This window comes from Zea mays, chromosome 8 (assembly GCF_902167145.1).
Source record: "Zea mays cultivar B73 chromosome 8, Zm-B73-REFERENCE-NAM-5.0, whole genome shotgun sequence".
In the NCBI taxonomy this organism is placed as follows: Eukaryota; Viridiplantae; Streptophyta; class Magnoliopsida; order Poales; family Poaceae; genus Zea; species Zea mays.
In genome coordinates this window covers 48,702,867-48,717,420 of record NC_050103.1, presented here as the reverse complement: position 1 = coordinate 48,717,420, position 14,554 = coordinate 48,702,867, and the positions used below count along the sequence as shown (strand labels likewise).

Here is a 14,554-nt window from a genome sequence, read left to right as displayed (position 1 = left end):
CGAGTGTGACGCAAAAGCAAATGCCAAGTCAGCATGAACAGTACGGGAGCACTGTTCATCTATTTATAGGCACGGGACGCAGCCCATGTAAAATTACACCCATGCCCTTTACATGTACTAATGACTCTATAGTGATCCATCGAGGTCTAAATAGCATTTTCCCTTTTAAGTCGATTTCCTTTTCTGCTGTCATGCCGAAGCTCCCTTGCGCGTAGCTTCGGCGCTGCATCAACCTTCGTGTTCTTTGTGCTTCTCCCACTGTGGTTCTCATTCGAATCCGAAGATACATGTTCATGTATTACAACTCCAGAAACATTGTTAAATCATGTTTTTGAGGACCTTCGGAAGACGAAGGCCCCCAACAACGTCCTTTGTGTAAAGGTGAAGCCTTGGAGCTTTTTAGTGTTGAGAAACAACTGATTAGCTCTCAAAATGGAGATTGGTTTTCCCTGCTGCTAAAATGCAGAAGTTTGTTCATTCGATCTCTAAGTTAATCCATGTATTCCCTAACCAAGTGGATGATTCATCTCGCATGAAGAAACGGATGAACAACCGGACCGAATGGATTTCTACCCAAGTGCATAATCTCCTGTTAGCAAATGTGAACTCTCAACCCTTGGCTTACCGATGGTACTGAGAGGACCTGCTCAATGTCAAAAGTAGTTCAACAAGTTGGTTTTACTAACTTGTAACTGCCCAATGAACAACGGTTCAGTTTAGAGGTCGCTTTATCGAGTTATCAAAACTCACTTTGGTTCAAACCATTCTAAAAAAGTACTTACACAGATCAAGTTAAGTCGACTAATAATCACTTAATTATCGCTCTAGTCATGCCTCGATCGCCTCACGTGTGTTTTCCCAGCATATGTGATCAAGTCGAGCCATGATTAGTACTTGATAAAATGGACTGGTTGCAAAGTCCGCATCTACAGATCCCTCCGCTGGTGATTTTTCAAGTCTCTATTATTTTTCTTGGACTTGGATTCTCTGGCTAACACGAATTAACTGTGATGTTATTCGATATCCGCACTCGTCTCGTGTGCTATGAACTTACCGTGACCACTTGTTGGTAAACCTCTTTCTGTGTGTTTTACCCAAGAGGTTGCGTCTGATTCTGATTGGGTAAAATCTCGTAATTGCCGCTCGCTCAACAGACTCAGATAGTACAGTGTCATCAGAAAAATCAAACTGCACACATGGAACCTTATGTGTTCCCATGACAGACATCATCTCTACTGATAGACATCTCTGATTTAGCTTATGGCAATACATGCTATATCCACTAGAGAAACCCTATCCTGAGACACTCGCCTTTGCTTGGAACTGTCTCATAATTATCGCTGATATAGACATGGGTTACATGCTTCTCTACTCTTAAAAGTTTTTCGCTCCGAATCTCGGGACGAGATTCATTTAAGGGCGGAGGATTGTAACACCCCAGGTGTTTACCGTCTGCTCGACAACGAGTATGGATTTAAGCACGAAATATCAGTGGATGAAACAGATGCTAAATTTTAATCATCTTCGCCTATCGCGATTTTAATATCGCATCTGTTTCGTCGGTCGCGAGTTCGACATCGTTTTTATCTATCCAGGCTCTTCCTGGGTGATTTTTCGAAAATCGGTGTGTCCGGTGCTTATTTAAAATTCATCGCTCGCGCGAATATTAATTCGGAAGCTCGACCACTGGGTGATTTTTATCCTGGACAAATTAGTTTGAATTCGACGACTAAAATGTTCAGGGTAAAATAATTCGAATCACGCGAAATCTTGCACAAGTCTATGATCCAATTTATCCTCCAGCCCACACTGTAGGATAATCAAATCAACTGTGTTTTGGTGACGGATAAATTTTTATCTGATTTCGACCAAATCAGTGTTGTCTTAAATATTGAATCTGTCTGTTTGCGTGTTGTTCGAGAAAACCAATGCGCCAGCTCATTGTTGAATTATTCTCTGATCGAATATTCAGATAGCGGGAGAAAATCTGTTTCTTTTTCTCTCTATTTTCCATAGACTCCCCTCGTTCTTTGTCCATACCCGAGCACATGAGTTTGGGCCATGGATATCTTCTTCTGCTTGATTTTTCTACTACTCTCTCTTATCAAATTTTTCACGACCGCTTTTTTTTCCCTGATCTTTTCTTCTCCGTGGACTTAAGCCGATTAGCACCTGGATATTTTCTCCACGCCGTCCTCATCCTCTCTTCGATCTCCAGCGCACAGCCTTATCCCGCAACCACCCTCACCTGATTTTTCCCAGCCGCCGCTCTGGGCTGTCAAAAATCCTGCTCGCCGGCAGAAGCTCCCAGCCGCGCGTATCTCCCAGCCAAGCTTCCCTGCTTCCCAGCCGTCGAAGCTCCCTGCACGTCGTGCTCTCTTCCATGGTGCGTGCCGCAGTTTGCCCAGTCGCGTCGCAGTTTGCCCAGTCGCGTCTGCTCCCTGACACGCGCTCTGTCCTCATCCCTTCTCCAGGGCCCCGCCTGCTCTCTGGCCAGCCGCTCGATCCATGCTGCTGCTCACCCATGGCGGCTCCCTTGCCATGGCCGCACGCTGCCGGTTCCCTGCTCGATTGTGTTCCCCTGCGTCCTCCCCTGCATCGTGCCCTGCTTCCTGTTCTGCGTGCCGGTCGTCTCTTCCCAACGACGTGTCCTCGTCTTCCCCTCTGTTCTCTCTCTCTCTCTCACTCTCTCTCTGATGCCCATCTCTCATGGCCGGCTTGGGGATCCTGCTCGCGAGCGTGCTCCTTCCCTTTAAGCCCATGGCGCTCGGCTCCCTGACGTTCGTCCTGGTCGCCGCGCCTTCTCTCTGCTCGCTGCTCGTCGGTGCCTTCTTTGCTCCTCAATCCATGGCGCCCGGTTCAGCTCATGCCCAGCTCCAACTCGGCGCCCTCCCTGCTCGATCTCTGCTCCAGCTCGGTGCGCTCCGGCCCTGGCTCTCTGCTGCGCACCTGCTCCAGCTCCTAGCCAGTCGGAGCTCCTTCTCCCTTGGACTAGCACGCCGGCTCACTGCTTGGCCCCCTGCCCCATCGTCCTGGCCGCGGTCTCGCCCTGCTGCTCCAGCGCTGCGACTTCCCAGCTCGCTGCGTCCTTCTCGCTCCAGCTTGGATTCGCCTATCGCGGCAAACGTCTTATCTAGCTTGTTCGTAGCAGCAACTATCGTTCTATACCTGCAAGTCCCTCTTCAACCTCAATAGGAGCTCCTGATCATCGGAAGGGTAGTAGATGGCGACGGTGGGATGCAAGGCATGAGATCCTGGCTTCTTGCTGGACTTCTCCACGAGGATGATCAGTTGTTGCTGTGTACTGCAGAGATAATTGCCATTGTAGACGAAGAGCGGACGGGATTCGACGAAATGGAGGCCATGGCGTTGGTTTCTCTGTTCTGGAGACGCAGACGACTGCCAATCGCCAAAACGGAAAGGTGACAGCGCTTGGAGCTGCGTAAACACGTATTACTCTCCTATCCCCGTTTACCGTTGGCCTGCGCAGACGCCGTCTGGCATACTCCTTTCTACATTGTTTCTTCTTGCGGCTGGTCTCGGGGTCGGCCTGCTCGCGGCAGCTGGCGTACTCATCTCCTCGCCGATTTGGACTGCTGGAGCTGGCGTCTTCGTGAGTTCTCCTCTCCTCTCCTCTCCTACTGCGGCTGCTTCCGGTTTCGTATTCAAGAGTTCTCCTGCTATCCTCGGTCTCCCATGGCTATCGTATTTGAACCAGTCTGTTCCCCTCACCGAACCCGGTGGTGAACTTAGGTTTTCTCTGATTTTGGATCCATGGACTTCGAGCCCAGTTGCAATTCGCCAGACTCCAACGCCATTCCCAACTCCCCCGATGTAGATCCGGCATTGGGCGAAACAGGTGGCAGTGAGGTGAGGTCAATTTACATACATTGTCTCGCTTATGTCTTTAATTTCTAAAATAGTGTTGGATGTAATATAGGGACTTCAGAGGATTGATGGGGAATCACAACTGGACTGGGATTCGATTATAGTTTCTGATGTATTGGATGATGAAGGCAGAGTACAAGTACCATGCGAAAATGAGATATATTTTAATCTTGGACTCAATAAAGAGGATGAGGCTGCGAATAATAGGTTTTCTGGCAGTGGTACAAATTGTCATGCACAAGGAAGTTTGGATACGGACAACGAAGACCACCATGCTGATCAGCCTTGTCAAGACTACATTCCAGATGGAAAGAGGGTGGTGTACAATAGGATGAATCCTTCTATGCAGCCTGGTTGTTTGTTTCCTAACATGAAAGAATTTAGGATTGCTATGCGACAGTATGCAATAAAACATGAGTTCGAGCTTGGAATTGAAGTTACTTCGACAACTAGATACGTTGGATACTGTAAGGGTGGTGATTGTCCTTGGAGGATATATGCACGTGAAGAGAAGAAAGGATTGCCTACTATTGTGGTAGTTGTACTAGATGATGTTCACACTTGCACATCTAGTGGAAGGAGGAGGACTACTACGCCAACTTGTGGTTGGGTCACTTGCCCAGATAACGCCCAGTTCGGTCACAGATAACAGATATCGCCCACAGATAACAGATAACGCGCAGTTGGGTCACAGATAACAGACATACCAAAGGACCTGGATTCGTCGCTTGCCCAGATATCGCCCACATAACACCCAGTTCAGTTATCTGGTCACTTGCCCAGATAACGCCCAGTTCGGTCACTTGCCCAGTTTGTCGCCCAGTTCGGAAAACAGATGAAGAAATGGGTCAGAGAAACAGATTGTCTGAACACGACAACAAACAGATAACAGATAACAAATAATTGTCGCCCATTAGTTCTTACAACCGCATGTCCACAACACAGAAAACATATAACACTAATGTTCTTACAAACGCCATTCATCTTGTCTGAACACGACAACAAACACTAGGGTTCATACAACAGATAATACTTCATACAACACATATCAGTTCCGTCCTTCCAAAATATATCCTAGACAGACCAAAATGACACCAGAATGAAACCAACCCACCAAAGGCAACCTCATGTCCACAACTACATGTTACGGTCGTTTATCTCTTCGAACCTGTAGTTTATGACACGATTGTGCTCTTCGAATGAGACATTAGCTTTAATCTCTTCCCACTTGAAGTCTTCAAAAGCCATTTCCCATAGCTCTGGATCTTCTGTACTGTAGCCATCACCAAGTTCATCATCATCTAGAGGATGTTCATCATCTACGGAAGGGTTGTCGTAAAGATCCCAAGTTGGATTCTTTGTTTCTAAATCTTCTTCACAGACAATTGAAGTTTTCTCTAGCTCCTTGCACACATGTTCCAGATGCCCACGAACCTTTCCTATCTTGCCACCTTGTACCTCTGGAATAGTCGAACACAATTTTTGAACCGAATGCAACAGTTTAGTCTGCCTCCTCATTTCTTGAATAGCATATCTCAACGAATTCTTTATGTTCACATGATACTTGAAGTCGACAAGATCCTGTGCAACAACCAGATGACAATCCATTTCTATCAACAAAAAAAATGAGTGTATGAGTTTGATAATCCATACCACATTCGATGAGGCCTTAACTGCTTCAACCTTGTCCACGGCAATGGCGGCGAACTGAACCGCAGCCTTGGCCTCCTTCTCAGCAACAAATACCGCGCATCTCGCCTCCGAGGCCGCAACGGCAGCAGCACGAGCAGCTTCCACAGCATCGGCAACAACTTTGCTCGGTGGAAAATCCATCCGCACAGGAGCAGAGAAATTACGGCTAGGGTTTCTGGATTCAGGATGGGGGCGGCATGAACAAGGAACGGCGGCTAGGGTTCAGCTACACGTTAACCATACAAGGCAGAGATGGGAGATCGGTGCAGCATTGTCGGAGCAGGAGAACTCACCTCTGAGAATAGCAGACCGCAAGCAGCCGCAAGAGGAAGAAGAGAAGCAGGCGGCGATGTCGACCCCGAGATGAGTCCAATTCGGCGACGGAAGATATGCGAATGGTCACAAGAGGAGTACAAGGGACGCCGTCTGCGCAGGCGAACGGTAATCTTGGACAGCAGAGTAATACCTGTTTACGCAGCTCCAAGCGCTGTCACCTTTCCAATTTGGCGATTGGCTGTCGTCTGCGTCTCCAGAACAGAGAAACCAACGGCATGGCCTCCATTTCGTCGAATCCCGTCCCCTCTTCGTCTACAATGGCAATTATCTCTGTACTGCATGGGTGGAGAAAGCCTGGAGGTGTGAAGACTGAGTTAGATGTAAGGGAAAGTGAGGTCCGTGTAGCATCTGTCAAGTACTCGATGAAATGCCGCAGCGTGGTACACCTTGGTCTGTGCAGCCCCAATCGTGACCTCGTCGAACCCCGAGAGAATCCCGGATGTTGGGCAAAAGCAAGCGAGGTTTGGGTGACGCTTGTGTATCCGATAGAAAGACCAAAGCCGAAACCATTGGTGTGATCGCGGACGTCGCGTCGAGTTTAGTCGTGGAGGTACGCTAGTTGATCGTGACGTGAAGGACAAGAGCTGGACTAATTTCAAGGTAATGCGGATGATGAAATATTTTAATCACTTATAAAGATGTGTTTATGTTTACAATAAAAAAATGTTTGATTTAGGAACTCAATTTTAAATTACTACTTTCAGTAAAAAGAATATTGGTAGTAAGGCGAATGTAGGTTTAATGTTTTAGATGTCAGCCGAAAGTGCTATTAATAATTATCGTAAGAGTTCCTAATGTATGGTGAATTGTATGCTTAGTCCTAGTAAATATTACATTCTATGTGATTGATTTAGACTAATAATCATGTTCTCGCTGCTAGCGGGGCACCACTTGTTCTCTTGTTAATGCTCAACTATTTAATAAATGTAGATAAATCAGTTTAGAATTTGTCAACACTTGATTGATAAGTGTTGTTAGTATTTGTCGGTACCTAGAAACAGGGGTAATCCTTGTTACAAGGTGAAGACGCTGGGCCAGCAGAGAAGTCTCTGGTTGCGTGGAGAACAGTTCTCCGTCGTGCCTCATCAGCCGCCCTGGGGTCGCCACGTGGTGAAGGGAAGGGACGTGCTCCAGATACACGCAGTGGGTCTGGACCTACTGCGTGGAAGGCACCGAACCCCGCGCATGACGGGCGGACCTCCGAGATGGGTCTCGGACCCTTTCGAGTGGGGTCCAGACTAATCACCGCTGGGTCCCGGGATTCTGGGGCAGGGAATACCCAGACCATGCCCTGGATGGGGTCCAGGGACAACATGTGTCCAGACCTAGCTTGGTGCGAACTCGACCACGCAACGTCCCTATTCCCTAGTCAGGCGGAGGCCTGGTGCAGTCAAGCGGCCTACTATGCATGACGTAAGCATATGGGATGGGCCTGACGTAAAGCCGTTGGGCCATGCTGCCCCTGCATTTATTGTGGAAAGGACGCGCCGTCTGACTACCTCGCTGACAGGAGATGTGCCCCTTCAGCATTAAATGTGCCCTGTCCACCCAACTGGCAGGGCGGCGCCCAAGCCATCCTACAGGCGGCATGTCTGGCTATTCCCGTTGGCCAACAGTACAGCTACGTCGTGGCATGCGCCGCACCCATCATAACTCGCACGTTACCGAGGGTGCTACAGCAAGATATCAATACTGAACGCACTGCGGATATCATGACGCACGGAGAATACACAGGCTGGGCAAGCAGTAGTTCCATCCTTCCATTTGTCATTGGGCCCACGTATCGGGGCTCGGTACCTTTGTGCATGCCCCCCTTCGGCTATAAAAGGGGAGGCATGCGGTGTTACAAGGAGATCAAATCTTAGGCTCACTCAGACACTCACAAGTTCATACAAGCTCTCAAGCAATACATCACATAGTGGAGTAGGGTGTTACGCTCCGGCGGCCCGAACCACTCTAAATCCTTGTGTGTCATTGTGTTCTTGCCATTTTCTGACTAACAAGCAAAACACTTAGGCCCCTCCTCATCTTAGGATTTAGGGCGGGTGCACTCCGCCACCCGGCCGGAGATTTCCTCTCCAACATTTGGCGCGCCAGGTAGGGGGCTAGGCATTAGGTTTTTGCTTGTTTTCCTGTTCGACACTATGGTCCATTTCTCCGAGCATCGTGACGAGACTTCTGAAGACTTCCCCATGGAGGAAGAAGCCACATCTTCTACGCCACATTTGGCTGTTGTCGCCTTCCTCAAATCGATCGTCTGCAGATTCGGGGTCCCAAGTCATATCATTACAGACAACGGGACCCAGTTTACAAGTCAGATCTTTCAGGAGTACTGTGAAGGCATCGGCACCCAGCTCTGCTTCGCATCCATGGCCCACCCTAGGAGCAATGGATAGGTGGAGAGAGCAAATGCAGATATTCTCAGCGGACTCAAGACGCGTACCTATGACTGCTTAAAGAAGCATGGCGCAAATTGGGTCAGTGAGCTGCCCTCCGTGCTATGGGGGAACTGGACCACACCCAGCCGAGCTACCGGGGAGACCCCATTCTTCCTGGTCTACGGGGCTGAAGCCTGCCTTCCCCCGGAAAACATTATGGGCTCCCCACGGGCCCAGTCGTTTGATGAGTCTGCGCAGGAACAACTACGGCGCGAGGATGTGGACTTCATCGACGAGCACAGGTGGCGAGCAGTAGTCCGGAATGCACGGTACAACCAAGCGCACAGGCGCTACCACCAACGATTCGTGCATAGTAGGAAGTTTGAATTCGGGGACCTGGTTCTAAGGCGAGTTCTGAACCGAGAAGGGCTCCACAAGCTCTCTCCCAGCTGGGAAGGACCCTTCAAGGTGACGGAAATATGCTGCCCCGGGTGCGTTCACCTCGCCACAGATAACGGAGTACCTCTTCCCAACCCCTGGAATATAGAGCATCTCCATAAGTTTTTCCCATAAAAACAGAATTGGGGGTTCGATCTCTTTCCCTATAACTAAGAAGCGCATTTATATGTGCTAGCCCGGTGAGGTCCGCCCTCAATAAACCCGGTCTGTTGGCCTACACTCGTGTATATCCAGTTATAAGGAAGGGGTTCGACCCAAAGAACTGTTTTTATGATGGTTTTATTCCTAAGTTTACAACCATTATTACTATCTCAGCCACCCATGCAGTCTCCCTCCCTGGCTGGTATAGCGACATCCGAATTGAGTAGCCAGACTTGGCAACCAGACGGTGGGGTGGTTTGGGGCCGCGAAGTCGCTTAGCATGGCCAAGTACCGTAAGCCTACACGCCCCACCGCTCTGCAGCCGGTCCTGATTGCGTGAATCAAAGGATAAGAAATACCAGCTAGCGGACCCTATGGGCGCGCTACTAAAAAATTCCTAGCCAAGACTGTGTGCAGGTCGGGTCCCAATTGAGATTGCCCCTTGGGGGCCATGACACCGGTTCCTCCGTGAGAATCCTGGCATCCAGCCTCGACACGTCGAGGCCATATCTCAGGGGGGCCAAGTACCAGAGAGGAAGTTGGTAACAATGCACACAGCAAATAAAAAGTGGTGTACAGATAAGTTGTAATATCGTCTGATAAGTACTACCTAAAGAGTATCTTGCAAAATCAAAGACATATTACAACCCGCTCCCCAATGGAACCCTCGTTTTCTCCACGCAGGCCTGGCTACTCATCGTCAGTAGGATCCCGCTGGAAGCGCCCGACCACCACGTCCACAACATCCTGCATGCCCTCCCGGGCAGCCTCTTCAGCATCGGCCATCGGACCTGCAATGACTGGCCCCAAGGAGACAGCCGGGTCATGGCTCCAGAAGCATGTCAAGACGTACTCTATTGCCGACCGGCAGAGTCTGCTGCCCTCGGTCTCCAAGCGGGCGCCAAGAATCTGATCCAGACGTCGGAGGCAGTCAGCAGCGGAATCCAGTATCGGGAGCGCGTCGAAGATGGACGTCGGCCGCACCAACACCGGGATGGGACTCACCCCAAACGACACCAATGTCGTACTTACCTCGCCAGCCCAAGCGGCGATGCGCTGGGCCCCGGCGCGTTGCTCAGCTCGGAGGTCGTCGAGTGTCTTCCTCATCACCTCCACCACCTGGGGGCCCGAGGTCGTCTGCATCGCCTGAGCGGTTTGTGCTGCCTGGAGCTGGTGGACCTGCTCCTCCAGTGCCCGCACTTTCCCCTCCAAACGCTTCCCTTTCTCCTCTGCTTCGAGCTCAAGCTCATCTAGCAGCTTGTTTCGCCTTGCCCACATCTCCTCCCTGAAGGCGAGGACCTCCTCCTGCCAGGTGAGATCAGTCGCTCGTTTCTCCAGGGAAGTTTCCCTCGCCTTGAGGCTTTCCTCGGTGCGAGCAATGCTGCTGGCCTTGTCGGCAAGTTCCTACTGCAGCTTCGCCTTAGCCACAGCCTGCTTGTCCCGCTGTTTCTCCAGCAACATATTATAAGCTTTCAGCTTATCATGGAGCGTTGTGACGGCCTCCTCCCTTTGGTCTAAGTGTTCCTTCTTCTTGACCAAGCTTTTCTCCTTCTGGGTCACCTCCTGCTCTCGGTCAGACAGCTTCCGAATGTCCTCCTTGAAGTCCTCGCGCTCCTGCTCAAGCTTGGCCCGCTCTGAGGCGAATTGGCAGGACACCGCCTTAGTGCGCTTCTCCAGTTGGGTGCACCAGTCGCCAAGGCGCTGGTGCTCGGTCTCGAGCGCCTTCCAATCTCGCCGGATAGCCGCCTCGGTTTCCAGGAGGGCCTGATGAGCGCGGGACAACACCTGAGGGAGGGGAGTCAGCGTTGCTTCAGGTTCGATGCCAGACCGGAGCGGTCGCCCAAGAATAACCTCTAGATCCTCCGGAGTTGGCGGCGGGATAGAGCTGGACGCCCCCCCCCCCACACCTACCGCCGATGGTGTATTCGACGGTATCGCTGCTGTTGGATCTGCGATAGCTGTTGGCGGCATTGCCACCTCTGGACCTCTAGCTAGAACTTGGGAGTCCGAAGGCGTTGCCTCGATGGTGACAGGCGGATCCTGGGGCCCGAAGGCGCCACCTCAGCACTAGCGTCACCCCGCATGGTGGAGGCAAACGCAACAGGAACCTCTTCGCCCTCTGCCGATGGTGGGCTTGGCACCGACGCTGATGAGGCTGCAGTAGCCGCTGACGGATCGCCGGCGACATTCCCAGCAGATGTATGTTGCTGGGAACCAGACCCACCGGTGGGCATATCACTACACCATGACACAAAATTAGCGTCAAACATCTGTCGGTAAAAAAGGACTTGTGGCGACAGCCATTATGTCGCAAAATATTACTATCGCACCATTCGTCGGTATTTATTGTGTTGGCGTCAAACAATCTGTCGGCAATAATGTCACACTATCGTGGAAGTCCATGTGTCGGCATAAATGATTATGCGTGGCGCAGCGTCTGTCGGAAAAAATGTGCATCGGACCATTTGTCGGCAAATGGATGTCCTGACCAGCCAGGTGAAAATGCTTTTTAATGTGAGCTTACGAGAAATCAAACTCGTGACCCTTTGGAAAAAGGAGCACATCTCCATTGCACTAGTGAGGATTATATGCTCTATTTTCGGTATATTTTCTAATAAACTTTTATTTCATTAGTTTATTGGCAAAAATCTTAGGAGTGCGTATACAAGGTCCATTGTGTCACAACCCACCGTATAATCTAGAACACACTCATTGCCTAACATGTTTTGTTTGCTTATATCTACCGATGTCATTAATTCATATTGTTTGTATTTAGTATACTTGTTATTTTAAAATCCATGCAAGTTGCATGCTTCACACGTGAATACTAGCTAGGATGAGACAAGAAAATTCTTTCCTGTACGTAGTACAAGTGAACTTGACGTCCAGCTGCATCCTAGAAAATGTAAATTATTATCCCTGTGGTTTCCTTTATGCTACTCCTGGGCCCTACTCATGGGCCAAAAAATGCTATACCCAGGTATTATTGTCGGCCCAAAAAATTCCCTACATCATGAAAACTGCTTGCCTTCCTCGGTCATGTATCATGCGTACGAGAGGCTGAGCCTGCTAGGTTTAGAGCGGCGGCATGGAGGAGGGACGCGAAGTGCGGCGCGTGCGGCGAGCAAGCGACTACGCCGTGGAGTGCGACCTACAGCCTGCAGCCTCCAGGTACTCGTAGGGCTCTAGCGCGACGCAACATCTCTGCTTAGACGAGCTCATCTAGAAGTCCAATAGTCGACTACGCCGTTTGTTTCTTGTTCCCGACCATCTCTCTAGCTTTTCCTCTTGCTCTTGCCTCATGCGCTAGCTTAGCTATGTGTACTCGTGGTGCAGCCTACAGGCGGGGGTGTAGGGGATATGGCTTGTAGTGCTAGCCTGCTGGTCCTTGTTTGCTAGTAGCGGCTACAAATAGTTTGTTGTCATTGATAGTATTTGATTATATATGCAATAACGTAATATTATTTAATTTTAGAAAATCATTCTTTTATTCATGAAAGCAACTGAATTGAACGCTGAGACATACATATCATTTCCATGAATAAGTAACCACTTGTTTAAGTCAATTTTACTTAAATTGTAATTATTGAATTTAAATGGAGTTTATATGTGTCATTATTTCATCTTATTATTTGTTAAGGTACAACATGGATAAAAGGTGGATGAATGAACCTAGGTATATTTCTGACAATGTACTATAAACCATTATTTTGTAGTAATCACCTTTGACCAACATATCGTTTTTGTACCTAATATTTATAGGCACACGAAGGTCTACATAGATGGGGTAGCTAGATTTATTGAGTTTGCGTTTAGCAATTCTATAGGTGGAAATAGAATTCTATGTCCTTGTAGAAAATATGTTAATTCTCTATGGAAAGATGAAAATGAAGTTCGTTCGCACTTGATATGTGATGGTTTTCAAGAGGGATACAAAAGGTGGACTTATCATGGAGAAACAGACTCTATGCCTATTAATAGTCATGACTATAATGATATAGAGGCTGCAAACAATTCAGATGAAGATGACATAGCCAATTTGGTTCAAGACATGGCTGGTGGTCTAGATGATAAAGGGGATTTTGAAGTATCTGATGGTTTAGATGAAACTGATGTAGATTTAGAAGCCATCAATCAGTTAGTGATAGATAATACCCAAGAGCTATACCCAGGGTGTAAGAAGTTCTCAAAGTTGCATTTCTTAATAAGAATTCTTCACTTGAAATTGCTTGGAGGGTGGACAGATAAAAGTTTTGATATGCTACTAGATCTACTAATGGAGGCTTTCCCTGATGGCTTGGCATTGCCAAAAAAATTCAATGAAGCAAAGAGAGTAATTAAGTGTCTCGGACTCGGGTATATCAAAATTGATGCATGTGAAAATGACTGCATTTTGTTTAGGAAGGAGTATGCTAATTGTGATGCATGTCCCACATGTGAAAAGTCACGCTGGAAATCAAAAAGGAGAAGTTTAAATGGAAAACGTGTACACAAGGTTCCATGCAAAGTTCTTCGCTATTTTCCAATAAAAAGAAGGCTTCAGAGGTTATTTGTATCATCTAAGACAACAAGTGACACAAGGTGGCATGATGAGGAGCGTATACAAGATGGATTACTAAGGCATCCTGCAGATTCACCTCTCTGGAAGGATTTTGACCAAAAGCACCCAGTGTTTGCTTCTGACAGTCGCAACATTAGGCTTGCTTTAGCTACAGATGGTTTTAATCCGTTCAGGTCCATGAATGTTAGCTATAGCATTTGGCCTGTTATTCTCATCCCATATAACTTTGCACCATGGTTGTGTATGAAGCAAACAAATTTCATTATCTCATTGTTGATTCCAGGCCGTAGATCTCCTGGTAGTGATATAGATATTTATTTTGAGCCACTAATTGATGATCTGTTGGATATGTTGGTTGAAGGGGTAAGGACTTATGATTCCGCAAAGATGAGTACTTCCAATTGCGTGCTGCAATAATATGGACCATATCTGATTATCCAGGCCTAGGGTACATTGCAGCATGTACTACATCAGGTCAAGTAGCATGTATTGAATGCCACTCATATACATGTTCTCTACGATTGAAACAAGGTACAAAAAATTGTTATATGGGACATCGTAGATTCCTGGACCCCAACCGTCCATATAGATTTGATCCAAATTCATTTGATGGTAAAGTTGAGGACCGGCCAGCGCCTAGACCACTTTCTGGGGAGGAAGTTTTATTGCAAACAGAGAATATGCACGCAGTGCATGGGAAAGGTTGCCAACATAAAAAGAAAGCAAAAAATAAGGAAGGGGAGCCTAGTGTCATTTGGAAAAGGAGGTCTATTTTTTTAGGCTTCCATATTGGAAGGATTTAATGTTACGACATAATTTAGATGTCATGCATATCGAGAAGAATGTGTGTGACAACATTGTCAACACCATCCTAGGCATTCACCGAAAGTCCAAGGATAACCTGAAATATCGTTTGGATCTTCAGTCCCTAGGCATCCGAACTGAGCTTCATCCTGTTCCAGTGGGTGACAAGTTTTATTTACCACCAGCATCATATACTATGAGTGCGTCTGAGAAGACATTATTTTGTGAACTACTAAAAGGAGTAAAATTTCCTGATGGTTATGCATCAGATATAAGAAACAATGTGGACGTGAAG

At 48.1% G+C, this 14,554-nt stretch overlaps 1 protein-coding gene across 1 annotated transcript; it reads left to right on the top strand.

The window, feature by feature from the left end:
- The first annotated feature begins 2,209 nt into the window (after positions 1-2,209).
- On the top strand, positions 2,210-5,344 carry LOC103635166 (uncharacterized). Its single transcript, XM_008657689.4, has 2 exons — positions 2,210-3,870; positions 3,941-5,344. The coding sequence occupies exons 1-2, from the start codon at positions 3,775-3,777 to the stop codon at positions 4,535-4,537; spliced, it is 693 nt and encodes a 230-aa protein (XP_008655911.1). The 5' UTR covers positions 2,210-3,774; the 3' UTR covers positions 4,538-5,344.
- Positions 5,345-14,554: the final 9,210 nt, after the last annotated feature.